The 22883-nt window shown below is 37.5% G+C and overlaps 1 protein-coding gene across 2 annotated transcripts in view; it reads left to right on the top strand.

Moving 5' to 3' along the window:
* SLIT2 (slit guidance ligand 2) overlaps nucleotides 1-22883 on the top strand; it is a 377203-nt gene that overhangs the window by 303678 nt on the left and 50642 nt on the right. For both annotated transcript variants that reach the window (XM_030314130.1, XM_030314128.1), the window contains 6 exons: nucleotides 2752-2823; nucleotides 3302-3373; nucleotides 5013-5084; nucleotides 8129-8292; nucleotides 21079-21203; nucleotides 21334-21431. In XM_030314130.1, the coding sequence (XP_030169990.1) occupies nucleotides 2752-2823; nucleotides 3302-3373; nucleotides 5013-5084; nucleotides 8129-8292; nucleotides 21079-21203; nucleotides 21334-21431 (603 nt within the window). The remainder of the gene's footprint in view (nucleotides 1-2751; nucleotides 2824-3301; nucleotides 3374-5012; nucleotides 5085-8128; nucleotides 8293-21078; nucleotides 21204-21333; nucleotides 21432-22883) is intronic.

Genomic DNA, 22883 nt, shown 5'->3' with positions numbered 1-22883 from the left:
AAGAAGAGAAAGATAGAAAATAATGGCTTGATTCTTGACTTTAAGCAAAAGGTCATGGATAGTAATAACGTTGAAAATGCATTTTGTTAGGTTTCATTTTCTTTTATAATACATTCTAAGTTCAGTTGTGGGCTTCTGGTATTCAAATTTAATTTTATAAAATTCATTTTACTTGGGCAGTATTTAAGTAGACTTGACAAAGATGCTGATATTCTGGACATAAATTTCAGACATTGACTTTTTCCTTTTTTCAGTTTGGTTTAATGTCCTTGTAAAATAACATCTCTCTCTTTCATTAATGTAAATGGATTTTTAAGTGGTAATACAAGACTATATTTAAATATACCAACATTTTGATCTAGTTATATGCACAATATTTTTAAAAAGATGCAATCTTACTATATATAATGTCACACTTAGAATAGCCTTGCTGTGATTGATAAAACTTATCCCAAAAAAATCAGCAATGGGAGTAAATGGAAATGGAAATACTTTATCTTTAGTTTAAGTCCTATATGATTTTCGAGTGAATACAGCTGGCTGAGGAGGCTGATTTCTAGTGTTCCTAGAATAAGAAGGTTTATTCCTAATTAGTGAATTCTAGAAACATAAATCACAGAAAATGTTACATTTCTCAACATAAACTTGACTTAAGCAAGGTTGTGGTTGGTTAAAGTACTATTAATCGTTTTCAATTTCCCTTAAACATGTAAGAAAATCACTTTGTAAAAAGTATGTAGGACTGTTTAAATGACCAATGATTAAATTAAGGGAGAATATCCCCTAAGATGTCTTGTTCTGGCCCTAGTCACTTATTTAGTAGCAGCAAGAACTTGGTTGCATACATTTTGCTCTGTTAAATAAACCTTTAAATTACTGCAATTTCCAGACGGTCACTTCAGGTGAATTGGGTCATTTATGGAACAGTATGCAATTATTTAAGACCAGGTCGGAAATGAAAGATGAGAATTTGTAGATCCAGAAACGACTTTACCAATGACTCATGAGTAACTCAAATTACTCAGGTAACTTCTGCCAATATAGATATACTTAACTTATTTTCTAAATTTATGTAGTTTTCAGCAGCTAAGAAGATTAATTATTAAGTTCCTATAGTATTCCTATCATTTCACAATTTTGTAGGTTCATTTTACTGATATTTTATCTTCAGCTTTTCTGCATCTTACATTTATTTGTATGTTTTGCTTTAGAAAAAAAAAGCAGTGAATACACACACACATGCAAATCATAAATTGGGGTGCCTGGGTGGCTCAGTTGGGTAATCATCTGACTCTTGATTTCGGCTCAGGTCATGATCTCACGGTTCGTGAGATCAAGCCCTGCTTTGGGCTCTGAGCTGACAGCATGGAGCCTGCTTGGGCTCCCTCTCTTTCTCCCCCTCTCTCTCTGCCCCTCCCCACCCTTGTGCATACTCTCTCTCTCTCTTTCTCTCTCTCAAAATAAAAAAAATAAACTTTTTAAAAAATGATCATAAATTATGACCTATAATTTTTCACTTATTCATGAATCTTACTTTTATTTATGTATTTAGCATTTTGTGTTAAAAAAACAGAGAATATATACATATCACTGTATGAGTGTATGTATGGCTATATTCACTAATTTTTCCTAATGCAAAATTGCCAAAGATATTTAATGTATTTCAATAAAATATGTCACTATTTATGTGTTATTATATTACATTATATGTTATAATGTAATTATAGTACAATAAGTATTATATGTATCATATATGGTCACATTTATTATTATATGTAATAAAAATAAGATCGTGTTAACTGAATATAAATCACAGCCCATAGTACTAGTACACTTGTATAAACAGCCACGTAGCACTGGGTAAAAAATCCACATCTCTCCCGTTAACTTATTCATTAAACAGATACTTGTTAAAGACCTACGGTACGCCAGTGATTTTTTTTTCCAAGGGCAAAGTTTTTAATTATGGCATTCCAGATGTAATTAAATGAGTTCTTTTAGTTATCAAATTTGACTGTGTGTATCAAGGAGCATATATAACAGGGAAGATAAAGGATGTGCAACCAATGGAATCTTCATGAGCAAAGGTTTATTTGTCACGCATAAGATGTGTCTGTTGTGAGTGGCCTCCACCTGTCACATGCCTTTGCTCTGGGACCAAGGCACAGGCACTGGCTGTGAAACATCACAGGTCTTGCAAAGCAGTGAGCAGAGGGATATGGGGAAAGTGAGCTCACTCCAAAGCTTCTGTGTTGTTTTTGTTTTTAGGTTTATTTATTTATTTTGAGAGAGAGTGCGAGCAGGGGAGGGGCAGAGAGAAAGGGAGAGAGAGAATCCCCAGCTGGCTCTACACTGTTAGTACAGAGCCCTTCGTGGGGCTTGACCTCATGAACCCTGGGGTCATGACCTGAGCCGAGATCGAGAGTCAGACGCTTAACCAACTGAGCCACCCAGGAGCCTCTCAAATTTCTGTTTTGAACTGAAACCTGGCACCAGTGCCCACACTTACTGCAGTGGCCAAAGCAAAACATATCATCGCTTCTAATTTCAACAGGCAGGGGCGTGAATAATTATGAATATTACGATGTACCTCAGAGGGTTATCCAGTGTTTCGTTATTTTCAGGTAAAAGCTGAGTGCTAACCGTGCAGCTGTGACTGAACAAGAAGAACCTTCTCTTTCTAAGAATCACTAATATTTCACTTCCTCTGGTAACAGTAGACTCCTTTTTTTTTTTCTTTTTCTTTTATAGAGACTTAAGTAACAACCGAATAAGCACCCTTTCTAATCAGAGCTTCAGCAACATGACCCAGCTCCTCACCTTGTGAGTGTGAAAATGTGATATGGACTGTTTATCAATTCACTGGACTAAAGGCATTTTCTAGGCCCTTGGATGTTCCCTGTTAACAAGATAGATAGTCTGCCCTCAGGGAATATAAATATTGTTGGGAGAAACAAACAAAACCTCAGTAAACAAATACAGATATTGTTAAAGTGCTGGGTTCTATAAAAGGAGCAAAGAATAATTTACACTTGTGGTGGGGTTGGAAGAGATCCTTAAGACAGACTTCTGAGGAAAGCCACCTGAGAGAGGGAATAGGCTGGGGAAGGAAGCATTCTAGACTGTATTTAAAAATAAATATGTTGTATTAGTGAAAACACAAACATTAAAGTATTATGCATCGATATTCTCAATTTATAAAATGCTAAAACAACCCTTTTCTTAACTGCTTCATTTTTAAAATGACATTTGGCCATTTGGGGATGTCTGAGTAAAACAAATCGACTATGTATGCTTTCAGAATTCTTAGTTACAACCGTTTGAGATGTATTCCTCCTCGAACCTTCGATGGATTGAAGTCTCTTCGATTACTGTAAGCATTTTATGCGCAGCAAAATATCTCATCTTGGGGATCTGAGTTTTGACTTGTGTTTTTAATGATTTGGGGATATTTTTGATGTACACATTAGGATTTACTGCAAATTTGAAAATAGGAAGATTACTTCTTTCCCCATATCATACTCAACAGCTTTTATTTGAAGAACACCACATTGTTGGTGTGGTCATTTATTTGGCAATAGATGATATGTATGTTTCATATAGATCCAACTAATTTTGAAAGAAATGTACGAAATGTTCATTTCTTTAAAGATTGCATTATCTATGAGTACATTTTTACTCTAAAAATGTATTTTAAATATATGAAATGAAATATGATTCTCAGTCACAATCCCCTCACCCAGAATTAACAATTAAACAGTTTTGTCTTGTCTTCCGGTCCTCTTTTATATGCATTTGTTTTTATATGCTGGTATATGTATGCCCACAGCTATATAACTTTAAAAAAACATAAATAGGATTTGTTCTTATTCTGTCATTGGCTCATCTTATTTAACAATATGCTTTAGACTATTTCTGTTCCATCATCTAGAAATATCCCTCAACTATTTAACTGGCACAGAGTATTCCATAGGACGAAGGAACCATAACTTATTTAATCGTCCTCATCTTTTGCTATCACGTGGCTTGATTCCAGACTTGCATTATCCCTTACAGGGCTGGAGCAAGCATCCTACACATTCACCTTACTGTTAACTGTACTGGGAGAATACCAAAAGTAACTGTCAAGTTGCCCCCCTAAAACAAGGATTTGTCAGTTTACAAATTTATTTTCCACCAACTCTCCTTTAATAGAGCACCTATTACAAAGCACTCTGGCAAATACTGAATAGTATTAATCCTTTCATTCTTGTTCTATGACAGATTGCGTACCTGTTTTAATAGAGTACCTGTTTCAAAGCACTCTGGCAAATATTGAATAATATGAATAATTCTAGGATAGGTTGAATGTTATTTTCCATTCCTGTTTTAATTTGAAATTCCAATAACTAGAAATTCCAATAACTAGTGCATATTTTACTCTTTTATTGAGCATTTGTGTTTCTTATTCCATGAGTCTGATCATATCATTTCCTATTTTCTATTGAGTGCTTTGTCTTTTCCTTATTAACATACATGTCTTTATGCATCTACTACTTGACTCTAAGTTTGCAGGTCTTTTTACTAAGGAATTAATCCTTGTGTCTTATATATTTTGCAGATATTTTCCATTCTGTTCCCTATAGGTTGTCTTTAATATTAATTAAGGATGTATTTTGCATTGTCAAAAATGTATCACTCTCCTTTATGGTTTCTGAGTTTTATATAGTGCTTTGACAGCCTTTGCCATCCTATGTTCATAAAAAGGAGATCTCTATTTATTAAATACATTTTTAGTTTTATTTTTATATTTAACTCATCTATCTAGAATTGATTTTATGCATATGATGTGACATAAGAACTTTTCGTTTTCCCAAATAGATACCTAATTATACCAAGACCATGTCTTGAATAGATCATATTTTCTGTGCTGATTTGAAGTGCTTAGTATAAACTAAAATCTCACACATGTTAGAATTTTTCTGAACTCGCTGACGTGTAAGAAATTTAATATTGCTTTTTCTTGCTTTTAGTTCATTACATGGAAATGACATTTCTGTTGTGCCCGAAGGTGCTTTTAATGATCTTTCTGCGTTATCACACCTGTGAGTACCTAGTTCATGAATGTGGGTTTAGGGTCAAACTCTCCCTGGTGAGTGAGTTTGGAACATACAGCCCTCTGCCACCCCTTTATTGTCACATCATGAGATGTGATTGGTTCCAGCTTTAAAGAAAATGCGAAGATTTCAGTCTAGATGCAGTGCCTTCTGCAAGATAACCTTAATTTATTCTTCTGGCCCTTACTCTCCATTAACTAATGGAGTGGGATTCTCTTTACTTAGCTAATAATGTCTTCTTACAAACATGGCTCTCCAATTTCCTAGCTATGGATTTTCTCTTAACGTTCTCTGATCCTAGAATACCAGTTCCCCTCCAATTCAGTCTGTTCAAACCTTGTATCATCCAGGTGACTTTCTAAATATTATGTCCTTTATGAAGCCTATCTTGATATGCTCAAACCAGACTCATTTATGTAGCAAATACTACTGAGTACTGGATATGGCACCTTGCAAAAAAATAAATTAGAAATGGTTCAAGACTTCATAGTATGATAGGAGGAAATTGCCAAATTCTCATACTGGGTGAAATGTTGTGGGGTTTGTTTTGTTTTGTTTTCTTCCTTTTCTTTGTGCTCTTGTCTCATAGGACCCTGTACCTCCCTATTTTTTGCAAGTAGAATAAAACAATATAAAATATGTGATAAATGGGGTCCAAAAAAACCTCTTCTGGGCCAGTTTCCATTATTGTATTATTTATAGTTGTAGTGTTAAGGTCATGGCAAACCTGGAACGAAGTTCCAGGAACACATTTGGATCTAAAACTTCTTTGTGTCAGGGTGGGTTTGGCGCCACCTGGTGGTTTTTATGCTTAGGCCCAAATAGTAGTATCCCAGCCTCCCAGTTCCCCAGAAATTGCCTGTCATGTTATCTTGTGGCTTTGCCTTCCTCTCCAAACCCCACTAAACCCCAAGAAGATACGTGTGAACAATTGAGAAAGGGGGATGGGCAGAGGAGAGGAGCCAATAGTCAATCTTGCTATATCTGAATGTGCTTTACTGGGCCCTGTTAATCAATGTAGGTTTTTTTGTCTATCTGTCTGTCAGACTGTTTGGTGCCTATAGTTAGTATCCCTTCCACTAAACCATCGGGTCCCAGGAGGAAAAACCTCCACTTTTTCATGTCTGAACTCCAGCACCTACCTCAGAGTCCACATCAGGGCTACTCATCTACAAATTCCATGGATGTCATCTGCATGAGATAGAGTGTGGTGAAGGCTTCTAGCTCAGGGGTGCAGAGCTTGGTACTGTCTGGGAGAGCACACAACATTAAGAAGAAAGTAGCCAGGGGCGCCTGGGTGCTCAGTCGATTAAAGGTCCTGTTCTTGGTTTCAGCTCAGGTCACGATCTCACAGTTCGTGAGTTTGAGCCCCGCACCGGGCTGTGTGCTGATAGCGTGGAGCCTGCTTGGGATTCTCTCTCTCCCTCTCTCTCTCTCTGCCCCTCCCCTGCTCACGCACGCACGTGCTCTCTCTCTCTCTCTCTCTCAAACTAAATACATAACCTTAAAAACAATTAAAAATAGAAGAAGAAGAAAGTAGCCATTCTGCTAGTGTTAGGGTGACTTATCAGAAAAGGCAGCTCAGGGAAGGCACCAACTTCTCGCATGAGCACCGCCACCAACGATAGAGGCGGTTTGAATATCTCTTGCCATGTGCCTTTCTCTGTCATGTATTTCTTTTGTGCATTTGTCTTTGACTCTCTAGATCATAAAGAGCTCTGCTCCATTCACTTTCTCCACTGCATCCCCTTGCAGAGTAAGGACTTAGCAAATGTCAGTAGAGGTGGCACCAGGTGACTCAAAAACATAATTTTGCTCATTTTTAATTTAGAAGAAAGGTTTTAATCTGAGCATAATAGTTACTGTACTCCAATTCTTGGTTAAAGTTGGACATTAAAACTGCGACAGTATAAAGTATTATGGTTTTACAAGTATATTTGGGGCCTTTCTTCATGAAAGAGTAAGTTTAATTGTACTTAGACTATAGCCTAGAAGCGTTACTAATGACAAGTTGATTATAAATCAAAATTAATCCATTTTAAATGCCACTTTATGCATGGACTACTTCTGCCAAGCTTGGCAAATTTACAAAACCAATGGAGTAACTTCTCTGGCCTCAGTTTCACAATCTGTAAAATGAATTAGTAATACCGTTGATCTCATGAAGTTGCCATTTAGGACAAAATGAGGTAGTTTGTATAAGTGGCTCAGCACAGTACCTGCATATTGTAAAATCAATGTTAGCTATCATCTTGATTACTTTTGCTGTCACTACTACTGCAAATGTGAGTGGGAACCAAAGATCTAAAATAAAGGACTTTATAAAGGGACTGACACCTAGGGAAGGTCCAGATCCACTCTGGTGAACTGGCTCTGTGTATCTTTATTATTTCATGCCCTTTCTTATCTCTGTGACTTTGCACTTAGTAGCCTTTTAGCCCGAGACATCCTTCCCAATCTTTTCCGCCTCCTTGAATCTAACTGTGTAAAAGCTCATACTTTTAACCACCAGCCTCCCAGGAAAGTTATTTACAAGGTGACCCTGCTCACAGTCACCTTGTAAATACTTCTACTGTTGCACTTCTAATGCAAATGATTTGCATGTTTGAGTATATGTTAATCACCTCTGCAGAAGGAGTTCTTTGGGGTTAGGAATAATGTATTATTTATGTTTGGGTCCCCAAAACCTGGCATAGTGATTGGGTTCCCAGTAAATAATTGATGAATGAACTAAGTATAATCTGCGTGTCGGGTGATGTTGCATCCAATATAAACCTGTCTCTGCAAATACAAGAAGACCTTGTAAAGACCAGGTAAATTTTAAGACTGGTGACAAGTCTCTAAATCCCAGCTGCACATAATTCAGGAAAATGGCGAATCCCTGATGTTTCCATTTTCTTCTAAATTGTTATCAGTAAATCTATAGGGATTTTCTACTGAACATCACTTTGAGTTATGTTCCTTTAGGAAATAACAATACTTCCATACTGTGTGTGTGTATGTGTGTGTGCTTTTGTGGTGTTGTTTTCCAGAGCAATTGGAGCCAACCCTCTTTACTGTGATTGTAACATGCAGTGGTTATCGGACTGGGTAAAGTCAGAATACAAAGAACCTGGAATTGCGCGCTGTGCTGGTCCTGGAGAAATGGCAGATAAATTATTACTCACAACTCCTTCCAAAAAATTTACATGTCAAGGTATGATCTTTCACCATTTGTACTTCTGTAAATAAAAATCCACTGCATTAATTTAAGAGGAAAAACGTTGCTGCTAGACTTCAAAGGTAGAGCTGAACGGCCCCTAGTAAATAATTCCTAATTCTACCCAGTGCTCATACAGGACTGAGCCGTTACCTGAGGAGCCCAAGTAAAGAACTAGGCTTTGCAAATAAATTGCAGAAGTAATTAAGTGGATATATCTAAGTTTTCTTTAAAATGTATGGAGAAATGAAGAGTTCACGGTTTCTGGAAATTTCTCTGATAGCCTCTAACAAGTCAACTGTTTTGCTTTTGCCTTGTCTGAATATGTGCCCTGTTCTTAGGGCTCCCAGGGCCCTGCGGCTTCCCGAGGCCAGGTAAGGAGAAATAAGCCCTCCCGAGTCTTCAGGCCAAACCTCTGACTTGCCTCCTATGTCCATGTGGGTGTCCCTTGCTTGTTTATATTCCTTTCTTTTCCCTTTGTTTTATGTATTTATGGATTTTAAATAGTGCCTTAGTAACAAATACTTTTTTTTCTTTTATTACAAAAGTAATACATGCCCAAAAGAGAAAATCCACAGAATGGGAAAATGTTAATGATAAATATTATATTTCTACAAGAACTAAAATTAAGCATTCATCATAATACCCAGAGATAACTACTATTGAAGTGTTTTATATTAAGTCTGTTTTATGCGCAAAACTAAATCCTAGGTTTCGTGGAGCATAGAGAAGAGAATGGTATGGTCTTGCCTTCCGAGGCTTGCAAACCTAGCTGAAGAGATAAACTTTCAACACTTGAGCATTTTAGGTAGGAAGGCATCCAAGTAGGTAATATACAGCAGTGGGTCACGGTATGAATTTCCAGCTTCACTCTTCAATACTTATGTAACTTGAATTTAATAGATTAACCTAACCAGCCGGTGCCTCAGTTTCCTTGTGTGTAAGCAGAGATGAAGATAGTACATACCTCAAAATGTTTTGTGAAAATTAGATAAGTTACTATATGTGACATCAAAAAAAAAAAGTGAAGAAAATGCCAATGTCACAGAAACAGTGAATAGAATGGTACATTCCAGGGGTTGGAGGGAAGGAGGAAATGGGGAGATGTAGGTTAAAGGCACAAACTGTGAGTGATAAGAATAGTAAGTTATGAGGACCTAGTGTCGAGCCTGGTGAGCATAGTTAATAATATGGTATCTTCTGATTGGAAAATTGCTGAGAATCAATCTTAAGCTTTCTTACTACACACACACAAAGGTTAACTCTATGAGAAGGTGGGTGTTCTTAGTACCTTGACCCTATTAATCATTCCACGGTGTATGTGTATATCAAACCACCACATCATCACACCTTTTAAGTATATACAATTATGTTTGTTAATTGTTCCTCAGTACAGCTGGGGAAAAAGATTAGTGGAATTAATATGTGTAAAACACACTGCCTTACACACAGTAAGCACTCTACAGGTTAGCTGACACTTTTAGCATCATAGCATTTCAGAACACCAACAAAACTGTGATGTAGGGCAAACAATGTTTTGTTGATAAAAGAAGGAATTTCCAAAAACTGTATTCCCTTGAAGCATTTTTTTTAAATGTTTGTTTATTTTTGAGAGAGAGAGAGAGAGAGAATGCAAGAGTCAGGGGTGGGCAGAGAGAGAGGGGGCCAGAAGATCCAAAGTGGGCTCTGTGCTGACAACAGCTAGCCCGATGCAGGGCTCGAACTCACAAACCGTGAGATCATGACCTGAGCTGAAGTCAGACCCTCAACCAACTGAGCCACCCAGATGTCCCGCATTGTTCTTTTTCCTTGAAATTCTGTTTGTCTCCTTGACTTTCTATTTCCAGCAACTCAGTGAATTGTCTCATTTTTTGCTACAAATGTATATAATTTGAATTTTTAAAATTTCCTGCCACCAGAAATGTTTGGAGTTTTTAAATTTTTCCTAAAATTGAATTGCTGTTAATACTCATATGAGCACCATTGCTTGGGACAGCATAATTATTTATCAGCATGTTAATATTTTTATTAAATCTGAAAGTAAAATTTTATTGGAAATACCTCTCTGAAATTATGTGCATTGGTTGCCAGAAGCTTTGCAGATAACCAGTGTTTTAAATTATTCTTTTTGTAACTGCAGATGCTTTTGGGGGGCATTGCCCCAAATTTCTGGTGTGCTGAGAGGTATATCATTGTTTTGTAAAGTGGAGGCGGTTGTCAAACGGGAGATAGGGAAGGAGAAACTGGCATTAAAAACTTCCTGTTAGGCTGGGGCACCTGGGTGGCTCCATCAGTTGAGCCTCCGACTCTCGATTTCGGCTCAGGTCATGATCCCAGGGTCATGGGATTGAGCCCCACATCAGGCTCTGTGCTAAGCATGGAGCCTGAATAAGATTCTCTCTCCCTCTGCCCGTCTTCCACTCACACACATTCTCTCTCTCTCTCTCTCTCTCTCTCTCTAAAATAAAAAATAATAATAATTAAAAAAAACAGGCATCATTAGGCAGATGGGTTTTAGAAAGATTACATGGGGAAGTTGAGAAACTGTAAACTGATTTTGTTATTCTACTCCATACAACAGATACTTCTTCCTTCTGAACAATGCTGGTGCTTATGTATATTTTTCAAAGTTTAGAGTTCCCTGGAGATGGTTCCTTTAAAAATATTTCATGATGATATGAATTTGAGACAAACTACATACTTATATTCAGTTCTTTGAGTGTCATAGTTCACATTCATTTATTTAAATGTTCTCAGAAGTCTGACACATACAAACATACACACATACATAAGTCTGTTAAACTCAAGATTTAACTAACTGATTTGACCTTTTTTTCATTAATAGCATCTTATTTAGTTCTTAGAGTGACATGAATGAAAATGTGTTTGAGGGAAAATTAGTCTGGATTCAGTGATGCCTGATAAAACTTTCCGCAGTGATAAAAATGTTCCGTATCTGTGCGATCAAATATGGTAGTCACTGGCCATGTGTGGTTGCTGAAATGTAACTATCGCAACTGAAGAAGTGAATTTTTAATTTTACTTAATGTATTACTTATTTATTTTTGAGAGAGAGAGAGAAAGAGAGAGAGAGCACACGCATGAGCGAGGCAGAGGGGGCAAAGGGAGAGAGAGAGGAGAATCTTAAGCAGGCTCCAACCTCAGCATGAAGCCCGATGCAGGGCTCGATCCCACAGCCCTGGGATCATGATCTGAGCCAAAATCAAGAGTTGAATGCTCAACTAACTGAGCCACCCAGATACCCCAAATTTTATTTAAGAAAATAAAAAAGAGTCACATGCAGCTACTGGCTACCATGTTGGATAGCATGGTTGCTACAAAAGCTCAGAGGAAGACATTGCATCAGAAGAGAGTGGCTGTGAAAAGTTGAGTGCAGGTATATGGAAGCCAGTTGTTTGGACCAGCTGGCGAGTGTGAGGAAGGTGCTACAGGAGCAGAGCTGTGTTATAGAAAATGCTGGAACTGTGGTTTAGTTTAGTATTCACTAAGTTCTCAAGTCAACTGCATGTATTTGAAGGCATGCCCGAAGCTGGGTAACAGACAACATGGTTGTAGGGCAGGGGACAAGAGTGTAGACATTCAGAACTCCACAAATATAATGTAATTGCATTTAGCAGACTTGAAGATTAACTTGGTTTTTCTATAACTTAATACACTTTTGGAGTGATAGCAAACTTTGCAACTCAGCATGCCCTTTGCCAGCATTTCTTGGCATTGTCAAAATATTGTGGTTTTGTTGTCTGCAAGTTGAAGATTTATGGCAGCGCAGAATGCATCTCTGCACGACGACTACCAATAATAAATAACAACAGCTCATATTGAGTGGTTTGCACCATGCTGAGGATTTTACATAGATTTGTATCTCTTATAACCTTTATATCCTTACTAAACTAAGTACTGTTCTTTCCCCATTTAAGAGATGAAGATATTATAATTTAGAGAGATTAAACAATTTGTTCAAAATCACTCAGCTGCTAAAAGAAGGAACCAGAATTTTTGCTATAAAGTATTTTTTTAATGTTTATTTATTTTTGAGAGAGAGGGAGCACAAAGTGGGAGAGGGGAAGAGAGAGGGAGGGAGACACAGAATCCGAAGCAGGTTCCAGGCTCTGAACTGTCAGCACAGAGCCTGACGTGGGACTCCACCCCACAAACCATGAGATCGTGACCTGAGCCGAAGTTGGACACTTAACTGATGCCCCGAGGAGCCATAATTTTTGATCACTGACTTTAGTGCCTGCCACTGAAGTTTACTTTATAATTCTCAATAAAAATATTCTCAAAACAAATGATCCATATAAATAAGATTGCCATTCTGCTGTTGAAACATACTTAGAAAATGAAAGTTTCAAACCACTTTCATGCTCTCTGCTAGAAATATTTATTCATAATAAGTGGATTGGTAAAAGACAGAGTATTCTAATCTATTCATTAAAATGATCCACTCTAAGAAATCTACGGAGTACTGAGTTTTTGAGCTAACATGCCTTGTGAGCTCGAAAGCAATGAAATGACACCTCTTTAAATATTTTTTAATTTGAGTTTTTAATATTTTAACTTTTCCCATAGTTATATCAGTTTAATATGTTTTATTTCATTCATGAGAATCATGAAAATACATGCTCCTAATATTAAGATTTGTAAATAAGTAACTTCTTTTTTTATTATTGCTTTTATTTTCTTAGACAGAGAGACAGAGTGTGAGTAGGGGAGGGGCAGAGACAGAAGGAGACACAGAGTCCGAAGCAGGCTCCAGGCTCTGAGCCATCAGCATAGAGCCCAATGCGGGGCTCGAACTCACAAACTGTGAGATCATGACCTCACATGAGGCCCATGACTGAGCCGAAGTCAGTCGCTTAACTGACTGAGCCACCCAGTCCCCCCTAGATTTGTAAATAGTAATTTAAAATTACAACAGGAAAATGAATATCCTTTAATTGAAGACATGTTTATATAGCTATATTTAAATATATTTTAAAATGTTTTCTCTGCTAGGATAGGCTAGGCTATTATTTTGAGTAATAAATTCAGTTAATACAAATTTTATACTACATTTTTTAGAATATTTTCTTTATGGTATTATCTCATAGTTTCAGGTACAAGGGAAATAAATAAACTGGATGAAATAGATTATCAGAGAATATTTAATTAATACCCAGATTAGAACATTCTTGAGTGGGAAGCAGATGGTCATGACTTTTCTTTAAAACCCAGATGTCTAGTCTTCATCTTTTAAATATCAGTGACGTTAGAATGATCCAAAAGTCTGCGGTAAAGTGGAAATTCTCTCCCTGTGGAATGCAGGATATTGTGAATTTCTAATATTCTGTTTCTTGTTTTTGGTTCAGAAATACTTAGCTATACAGACAGCTAAACTGTTCACTTTTAATTTGACAGACATTTATCAGACACTTAAATGTGCCAAAGAGTGAACAGTCTAATGGAAATGAATGATATATTCCTTTTTTCATTCACCATATATTATATGAGTTCCTTTTATGCACCAGGCACAGTTCCAAGGTATTAAGAAAATAGTCATGTCATAAACAGGACAGAGAAAAACCCTTGTCTTTATACAGTTTATATTCTACTGATAGATACATTTAAATCTATAATTTCAAAACAATATGGAGGTTTGGCAATAAAAGTGTATATTCAAGATGCTAATAACATATATCAAAATCAAACAATCATGGGGTGCCTGGGTGGCTCAGTCGGTAGGCGTCCAACTTCAGCTCAGGTCATGATCTCGTGGTTCGTGGGTTCGAGCCCTGCATCGGGCTCTGTGCTGACAGCTCGGAGCCTGGAGCCTGCTTTGGATTCTGTGTCTCCCTCTCTCTCTGCCCCTCCCTTGATCACGCTCTGTGTCTCTCTGTCTCTCAGTAATAAATAACCGTTAATAAATAAATAAATAAATAAATAACCCAAACTAGAAGTAATGAAAAATTCACTAAATCAGTTTTGAAGTAATATTTAGAACTGGGTCAAATACTTTTTACATTTTCGAATTTAATACCACCAGCACATAGTTACAGCTTTGAAATAATCTTAGCTTTTGGGGGATTATGATTTGCACACTGGCCAAAGAAAATATTTTCAGGTTTGTACATAAGTATTTGCATTTGGCAAATAACTTTAAAAAAAAAAAAAACAAGGACGATTTTTAATTACCCTTTGAAAACTTAAAACACTGGGAAACTTGTAACCGACATTTATTTAATAGGTGATGAGAACCAACAATTCATATTCTGTTCGTAAATATTGTATGTCCATATTCAATCTGATATGATCAAGTTCCATGAAATAATTATCGTTCTTTTCCATTTAATTGTGGCTCAAGAAGTTCATTTATTTGCCTGAGTTCACACGTGTATGTACCAAATGGCTAAGCCTAGTAATCCCAGAGGTATAATATGCAGCTTTTGTGTTTTTGTTAAATCATTTATGGAACTCAAATTTATAAGGTTTTAACCCCCTATCATCTGTTGACCATCCCCAACACTGTAGTGAAAATAAAGAGATTCCAGCAATTTCCATCTTGCCAATTTCAATGGCTTCTTTTTTTTTTTTTTTTTAATTTTTTTTTTCAATGTTTATTTATTTTTGGGACAGAGAGAGACAGAGCATGAACGGGGGAGGGGCAGAGAGAGAGGGAGACACAGAATCGGAAACAGGCTCCAGGCTCTGAGCCATCAGCCCAGAGCCTGACGCGGGGCTCGAACTCACGGACCGCGAGATCGTGACCTGGCTGAAGTCGGACGCTTAACCGACTGCGCCACCCAGGCGCCCCAATGGCTTCTTTTTTTAATCATCTCTATCTTTCATCTTAGAAGTTGGTAGTCATTTCTTATTGTATATTCTCTTTGCCTCTTCATTCCTTTGCTGACATTTTTTTTCTTATATTCTTTAATGTTGACATACATGAGGTTCCCTCCCCACCCCTATTTAAATAATTGATTTCAATCCCACAGCTTCAAATATCAGCCATGATTTTTCTTAGGAACTTCAGATTCATATTCCCACTCACCTAGTGATTCCTCCCCTTATAGACTTGCAGAAACTTAAAACACATATTCCAAAACATGCATTTTCATTTCCCACATCCCCTTATAACTGCATTCTATAGTTGAGATACCCGTGTGTCTGCTACTTAACTGTAAGATTTTCCAGAAGCTTCAGCATTTCACTTACCTTTGAACTCCCAAAACTTAGCTCACTGCCTGGCACAAATTAGATCCTCAATAAATATTCGATAAGTGAATGACCTAATGATGGAATGTTATTAAAAATAATGCTTAAGAGATGCAGCAGTGCAATAGCAAGTGGGGCTTAGAGTTTTGGGGTTTGAAATAAAACCTCCTTTTAGTTAATTATGCTCAACATCAAATATCTCCTACATTTTTCCTGAGTTGTCTGTGACGTACCTTTGACTTTATACAAGGGCAGTGCTAGAGGATTCTCTTACTTGACTTACATTTCCAAGAGATGCCAGAATGAAGGCAGAATCTGAGATATAGTTAGAAATTTGTGTCTGGAGCTTTTAGTAATAAATCAAAGTGAGGTGCAATTCTCAGTGGGTGGCAATATTGGTGTCAGGTGCATACGTAGTGATTTCAGTCAAGTAAGCAAGTCTGCCTGAAAGCTTTAATGGATTTGAGGTCCAGCAGTTTGTCTGTTAAAGATTAAAGTGACTGGCAAAGACAAATTGTTAACCAAACTTTTGGCTCAATTTCCCTTTGAATTATTAAGCTAAATGCACTTCCAATCCATATAGCTGATGCTAGAGGACTCTCTTAAGTCAAGGCTAACTCTTAAATCAACCTAGTTATCCTAGACTGACGTCTTTCATTTCAGTGACGTTAGGAAACTCTGTTTTCTTGAAGCTAGTTGTTGTGTTTTTTTTTTTTTCCTCCTCTGTGGCACACATCTTAAGAGGACTAATGTGTTGGCAATAATTTAAAATTCTTTAGACCAGTTAACTTTGGGCAGGTGGAAAGATTGAAGATTGGTGAAGATATCAGCAAGCAAGCTGCAGTTCCTTGCCAAGCAGCAATGCAAGATAAAAAAAAAACTCTGCTTCTTAATATTAATGATGTTTCCGGCGCTTGTGTCAAATTTACAAATCGCAGTTGCAGTCTACTTAAACACATAAAATCATTAGCTCTGGGTATTGTTACCCAATGGATAATTATCTCTCAGCTCCCCCTGTCCTTTCTCCATGGTTTTGATAATAATAGTCCCTACACTTGGCCCAAATTTCAGCAGCCCCTGGCATCGACAGAAGGTGGTCAGTGAACCTGTAATGAATGAATAAATAGCAGGCTCCAGTTCTCCCTTGTCTATGCTAAAGTTGGAGTAAACAAGCAGACGAAGACTTCTATTCTCCTTCTAAGTGAACCACTCGTGTTCCTTTCAGCTACCTACCAGCTGTCTTTGGAGGTCTAGGGAAGACTGTCAGAACTTCTGTGGCTTATGTGCTTGCTCTCACTATGTTTTGTACTCAAAACTCATTACCATCTCATGTAATGCAACCCATTGAGGTGACTGCCATGCTTGAGATTTCTCTGTCCAAGATTACTTGCATTATGATAAGAGACTTGTCTAAATCCAATCCCGGGACATCTTCTTTCATCTGGGAATAATCAAGTGTGCAAAATTCTACATGTATTTGTTTGTTCCCAAAGAGTTGTGCTCTTCTACAATTTTATTGTGACTTTAATTAGCATCTCTTTTTAGCTCTGATATCATCTCCTTGTTATAGAAACAGATTAAAGATGTCATTCCCCTTGAATAAGAGCTTTGCAGGAGGGATCTCAGAGAAAGTATCCTGGTTGGAAAATGATTCACAGATTGAAGGCAAAGAGAAAATAAAAGGCTTAGCAGAGGGGCAAAATATGATGGGGAGACAAATGAGAGAAGAGAGCTAGATATAAGAGATATAATTCTGAAGACTTAGAGTATAGAAATGAGCAGATTTAGATAAACCAGGTGGATTTAAAAATCACATTATAGAAAGGATGCTTAGTTGGGTGGAATCATAATCTAAATAAGAAAATAAAATAAGTAATAAAGACAAAATAAATAAGAAAATTGTATCATTTTTAAGATATTATTAAATTCTTTGGAGGGAAGCCTTGGTGGCTCAGTCAGTTAAGCATTTGACTTCGGCTCGGTCAGGATCTCATGGTTTGTGAGTTTGAGCCCCACATCAGCCTCTGTGCTGACAGCTCAGGGCCTGGAGCCTGCTTTGGGTTCTGTGTCTCCTCTCTCTATTCCTCACCCACTCATGCTCTCTCTGTCTCTCTGTCTCTCAAAAATAAATAAACATTAAACAAATTTAAAAGAACAAAATAATAAAATGAAAATAAATAAACATTTAAAAAATTTTAAGAAACTATTTGGAATGGATACAACTCACAGTCTTTTGAATTACCCTTCACCAAACTCAGGCACTAGGAATAAGAAATTATCTTTGAAGAATTGACTTTTAAAGAGGGGTTTGAGGGGCACCTGGCTGACTCAGACAGTTAAGTGTCCAGACTTCGGCTCAGGTCATGATCTCACGGTTTGTGAGTTCAAGGCCCACATCGGCCCATTTCAGATCCTGGGTCCCCCTCTCTCTCTGCCCCTCCCCCATTTGTGCACTCTCTCTCTCTCTCTCATAAGTAAATAAAAACATTAAAACAAACTTTTTTAAAAAGAGGGGTTTGAAAAAACAGAAGCAGATAGAGTGGTAGCTGTAGTAGTCAACTTTACTGACCAGAAGGAGTTAGAACCCAGTATTTTAGAGCTATAATCCTAATTATGATGCCACCAAAACAGTTTACATGTTTAAAAAATATATCAAGAGCAACCTGTGCACATGAGAAATGTCATTTCGATTCCTTTAGTTTTAGCTAAACTGAATATATACAAGGGGGCAATGATCCCATTCGGTATCCCCATAAGAAATTCCAGGTAATGAAAATAGTTGAGCAGGAGAGGAAACTACATTTGGTCCTGGAAAAAAAAAAAAGTGGAGAAATTGGTCCTTATTGATTAATAGATTAGGTATAGTTCACTGGCTATTTATTAAATGCATCTTGGCTCTGTGCTAAACCGGACAGGGATGACTCCAGTTTGGCAGTGTGGTTCTCCGCATACTCTATTACATTCTTCAAAATGTATTTAATTTTTTTTTTTTGAAACAACCTCTGGCTTCTCATCTAAATACTCAAACATGATTTTTGAAAAATGTCACATTCCACAGAATAAACACAGAGACTGCCAACCCTGAACTCCTCTATTCAAACCGCAGGCTTACAAGGTTGGAAGCGTTAAATAGACCAAGAGACAGTTTTCCTCAAGGTCTTGGGAAGCGGCCAGATGAGCGTTTACAGTCCTCGTATTTGCTGATGCTCTGTTTTGCTGGTGCACATTCTTACTATCTCCCCCTATGCCTTTTTTTCCAAGTTAGATTCTTCTTTCTTCTAACCTAGCTAAGGGACCCACTACTTCCTTTTCTATTGTTGATTCCAAACCTGATACAGTTAGCCAACACAAGGCTGTTTGGGGCTGGGGGGGGGGGGGTGGTTATTATCTTAATTTAACATATTGCCTTAACTAACTGCCACCTTTGATTCCTCCATTGTGCTGAAGAGCTAAATTTATTTGATAAACAAGTTCGAACGGGGGTGAGAAATTAAATGTCTCAGAGCATCACTTCGATATTCATCCCGGCAATTTCCCAGCTGTGATTTGCTATAAAGACTGCATTAGTTACTCTGGTTATGAAGAGAAAGCAAAGAGATTTCTGGCAAGGCCTCCCTAGTGTCAGAGGAGTCGCTAGGAGTAAATACCACCCCCCTCCATTAATAAAGTCATCCCCAGAACGGTTGTCCATTCTCTGATGGTCAGAAAAGAAACAGGAATCTCTTTGTAGAATTTTTTCAGGGTTTTTGTTAATAGAAACACTGACCAATACAGAATACTATCCTCTTTAGGATTTTGCTCCTACACCATTTTATGAGTATGTACTGGTATTTTCCAGGATAAGGGCAATACATAGATATGAAGAGGTGTTTTTTTTTAAGTTTACTTATTTATTTTGAGACAGAGAGAGAGAGAGAACATGCACGAGCTGGGGAGGGGCAGAGAGAGAGGGAGAGAGAGAGAATCCCAAGCAGACTCCACACTGTCAACACAGGGCCCGACAGGGGCTGGAACACACGAACCTTGAGATCATGACCTGAGCCAAAATCAAGAGTCAGACGCTTAACTGACTAAACCATCCAGGCACCCCTGAAGGGTTTTTAAGCCGACTATGATAATTCACGTTTTCTTTCTGTTTCTGTCAGTAGACCGACAACTCACAAACATAAACTGTGATCTGCAGAAAAAGTCCGACAAAAGATAGTTTATGTGAGCAGAAACCATAGAATTTTCAGCTGGAGGTACCTTAGAAGGTTAGATCAGTGATGGTGGGAAGAGGGGCATGCTGTACAGCCCACTCAGATGATTTTGCTGGAAATAACGTGTGATGAAATGTGCAGCTGGAATTATTGCTGCTTGTCCCAGCGAGGATAATGAAATACAGAGAGATGGTGATGACAGAAACATGATTCATTATTATATTATAAAATATTTGCATTTTACATGTATGAATAGGTCACTCTTCTATTGTCCTCCTCCGTTGCCAAAAGCGTTTTTGAGCGCTCAAAAATATGGCAAAACGTAGCATCAGTGGATCATAATTTTACTGAAGACAGTACAGTTTCCACGTTGTTAGCCATTTATGGAATGAATATGTGCAACCAAAGAAAAATGGTTGCACGTGAATCTGCATTTAATCTAAACCTTTCATGGATCAGGAGATTTTTAAAATGTGTTTCCCAAAAAGTGAGATTGCAAGAGAAGATGATTTCAATGGTGTTTTCTTCTTGGAGAGGAAGATACAGACATCTCACCCACCACATGCCTGTGCTAATGTGATAGCATACTGAACCAAGAGGATATGAGGGAAGAGATAATGGAAATTATTTTTTTGGTTTATTTCCATATGCATAAAGGTGGCACTGTTTTCTCTCTCCTGTGTGAAAATAACACTACTGAACTAATGCTATCAGGGCAGGTGCATACTTTTGTGTTTTTTAAAGTTTATTTTATTTATTTATTTTGAGAGCGAGAGTAGAGAAGGGGCAGAGAGAGAGAGAATCATGAAATCATGACCCGAGGCGAAATCAAGAGTCCGATGCTTAACCAACTGAGCCACCCAGGCCCCCCTATTGTGTTTTTAATTGCACTGATGTATTTATAGGTATTCATTAAACCTTCACACATATCCCCCAACATACAGACACACACACTCATATACACACACACAGTCCTCTTTGGGATTGATGGTATGCATTTCCATGACAGCTGACTGAAGTTAAGTGCAGGCAATGGTCATGGAATGCATCCACATAGACTAGTTAACCTCTGAGGGGATCAACCCCGTGACACTTGCATCACTAACATCAGATCCTTACCACCTAAGATCACAACCCATAGTCCCACTCTGAAGTTGGACGGTCTCACCACAGCTCTCAATGAGATGGTCTCCTGTTGCATTCTTGAACATTATATGATGATGCAGATTTCTATTTTATTCACGGAAGAGAAATACATATAGATATGTGACCAATATTTTTTGTACAAAATCTACTGTTATATTAAGGCATGTAAATAAGTGAACTAAAAATACAAGGTATCAATTTCTTATGTTTTTAAATTAATTTTCAGGTCCCGTGGATGTCAATATTCTAGCTAAATGTAATCCCTGCTTATCAAATCCTTGTAAAAATGATGGCACCTGTAACAATGACCCAGTTGACTTTTATCGCTGCACATGTCCGTATGGTTTCAAGGTAAGTAGAAACTTTTAAGGGAGACATCATCTGAAAACATAGCTTTCTTCGGTGGGTCCTCGTCATTCCATTGTGTTTTCTCTACGTACTGAGATCTGTACTTGACTTTACTTGGCCATTCCTTCTCCAGGGGCAGGACTGTGATGTTCCTATTCATGCATGCATCAGTAACCCATGTAAACATGGAGGAACTTGCCACTTAAAGGAAGGAGAAAAAGATGGATTCTGGTAGGTCACTGGACTCTAATATTCTGTCTGAAGCATTGGAACAAGAATAACTAAGCAAACATTCATTTTCCTTTTCAAATCAAAGGGTGTTATTCCTAAAAGAATGCCAGAAATGTGTTCATCAGAACAATATGCATTCGTCCTTCTCGGAGATATTGTAATATGAAAAACAAACATTACAGTATTCCCAGCTCAGGATGCTATAAAATCAAGAATTTTTAAACATATGCACGTGCATGCATTATGATTCATATAGTCAGATTAGGTCAAGACAGAGTAGTAGCTCTATTATGCTAATTAATAGCCAATAGTCTCCTACTTCAAGATGCATATTCATCTGTTTTGTGTATTGCTTTCACAGACAGTGTGTAATGATAAGACGTAGGTCCCACTGGAACAGAAAATTAATGATTCATTTCCAGGCCACAAAATGAGTAGACAAACATTCTGTGAACATTTTTAATCTGGAGTTATTTAATCATACAGTACAATTACTTCAGATGTACTTCATGAATTATGAAATAGAGTTCTTATAATGACAGTAATAATTTCACATAAGAATGTTAATCTACTACATAGCTTGTTAGAAATATCACTTTTTACAGTAAGTATTCTTCATTTCTGCATTCTCTTATGAAATGGTCTCTTTTTTCAGTAAGACTTTACTCAAAGATTATCCTGATACCTATTGAAAATAAATGTACAATATTTTATGTCATTGAAAAATATTGTATTTGTTGAGACTTAAAGAGAACATTTACATTTTATAATGACAAGGAAGATGTAATTTTATTTTCAGATTTTTTTTTTTTTTTTTTTTTTTTTTTTTTGCTTTGAGATATGGAAGACATTACTGCTAGGATAGAAAGTGTTGTAATTTTTTTTCTTTATTTTATTTAATGTCTATTTACCTTTGAGAGAGAGAAAGAGAGAGAGCGTGGGAGGGGCAGGGGCAGAGAGAGAGGGAGACACAAAATTCAAAGCAGCCTCTAGGCTCTGAGCTGTCAGCATAGAGCCCTACATGGGGTTCTAACTCATGGACCTCAAGCTCATGACCTGAGCTGAGTGGGACACTTAACCAACTAAGCCACCCAGGCGCCGGAAAGTGGTGTAATTTTTAAAGTCAGAACCGGGGCTTCTGGGTGGCTTAGTGTGTTAAGTATCTGACTTCGGCTCAGGTCATGATCTCATGGTTCATAGGTTTGAGCCCCACATTGCGCTCGTTGCTGACAGCTCAAAGTATGGAGCCTGCTTCAGGTTCTGTGCTCGCTGTCTTTCTGCCCCTCCCCTGCTCACGCTCTCTCCCCCCCCTCTCTCTCTCAAAACTAAATAAACATTAAAAAAAATTTAATGTCAGACCCAGTTGCTCCTCATTAATGAGCAGAGAAGCATGAATCATTTTATTAGAGCACAACTTGAGATCAATGTATCTAGGGCTGTAAACCTTGCTTG

Source organism: Lynx canadensis, chromosome B1 (assembly GCF_007474595.2).
Source record: "Lynx canadensis isolate LIC74 chromosome B1, mLynCan4.pri.v2, whole genome shotgun sequence".
Classification (NCBI taxonomy): Eukaryota; Metazoa; Chordata; class Mammalia; order Carnivora; family Felidae; genus Lynx; species Lynx canadensis.
Note: the sequence above shows the minus strand (reverse complement) of the source record. Positions and strands in the feature narration are given on the sequence as shown.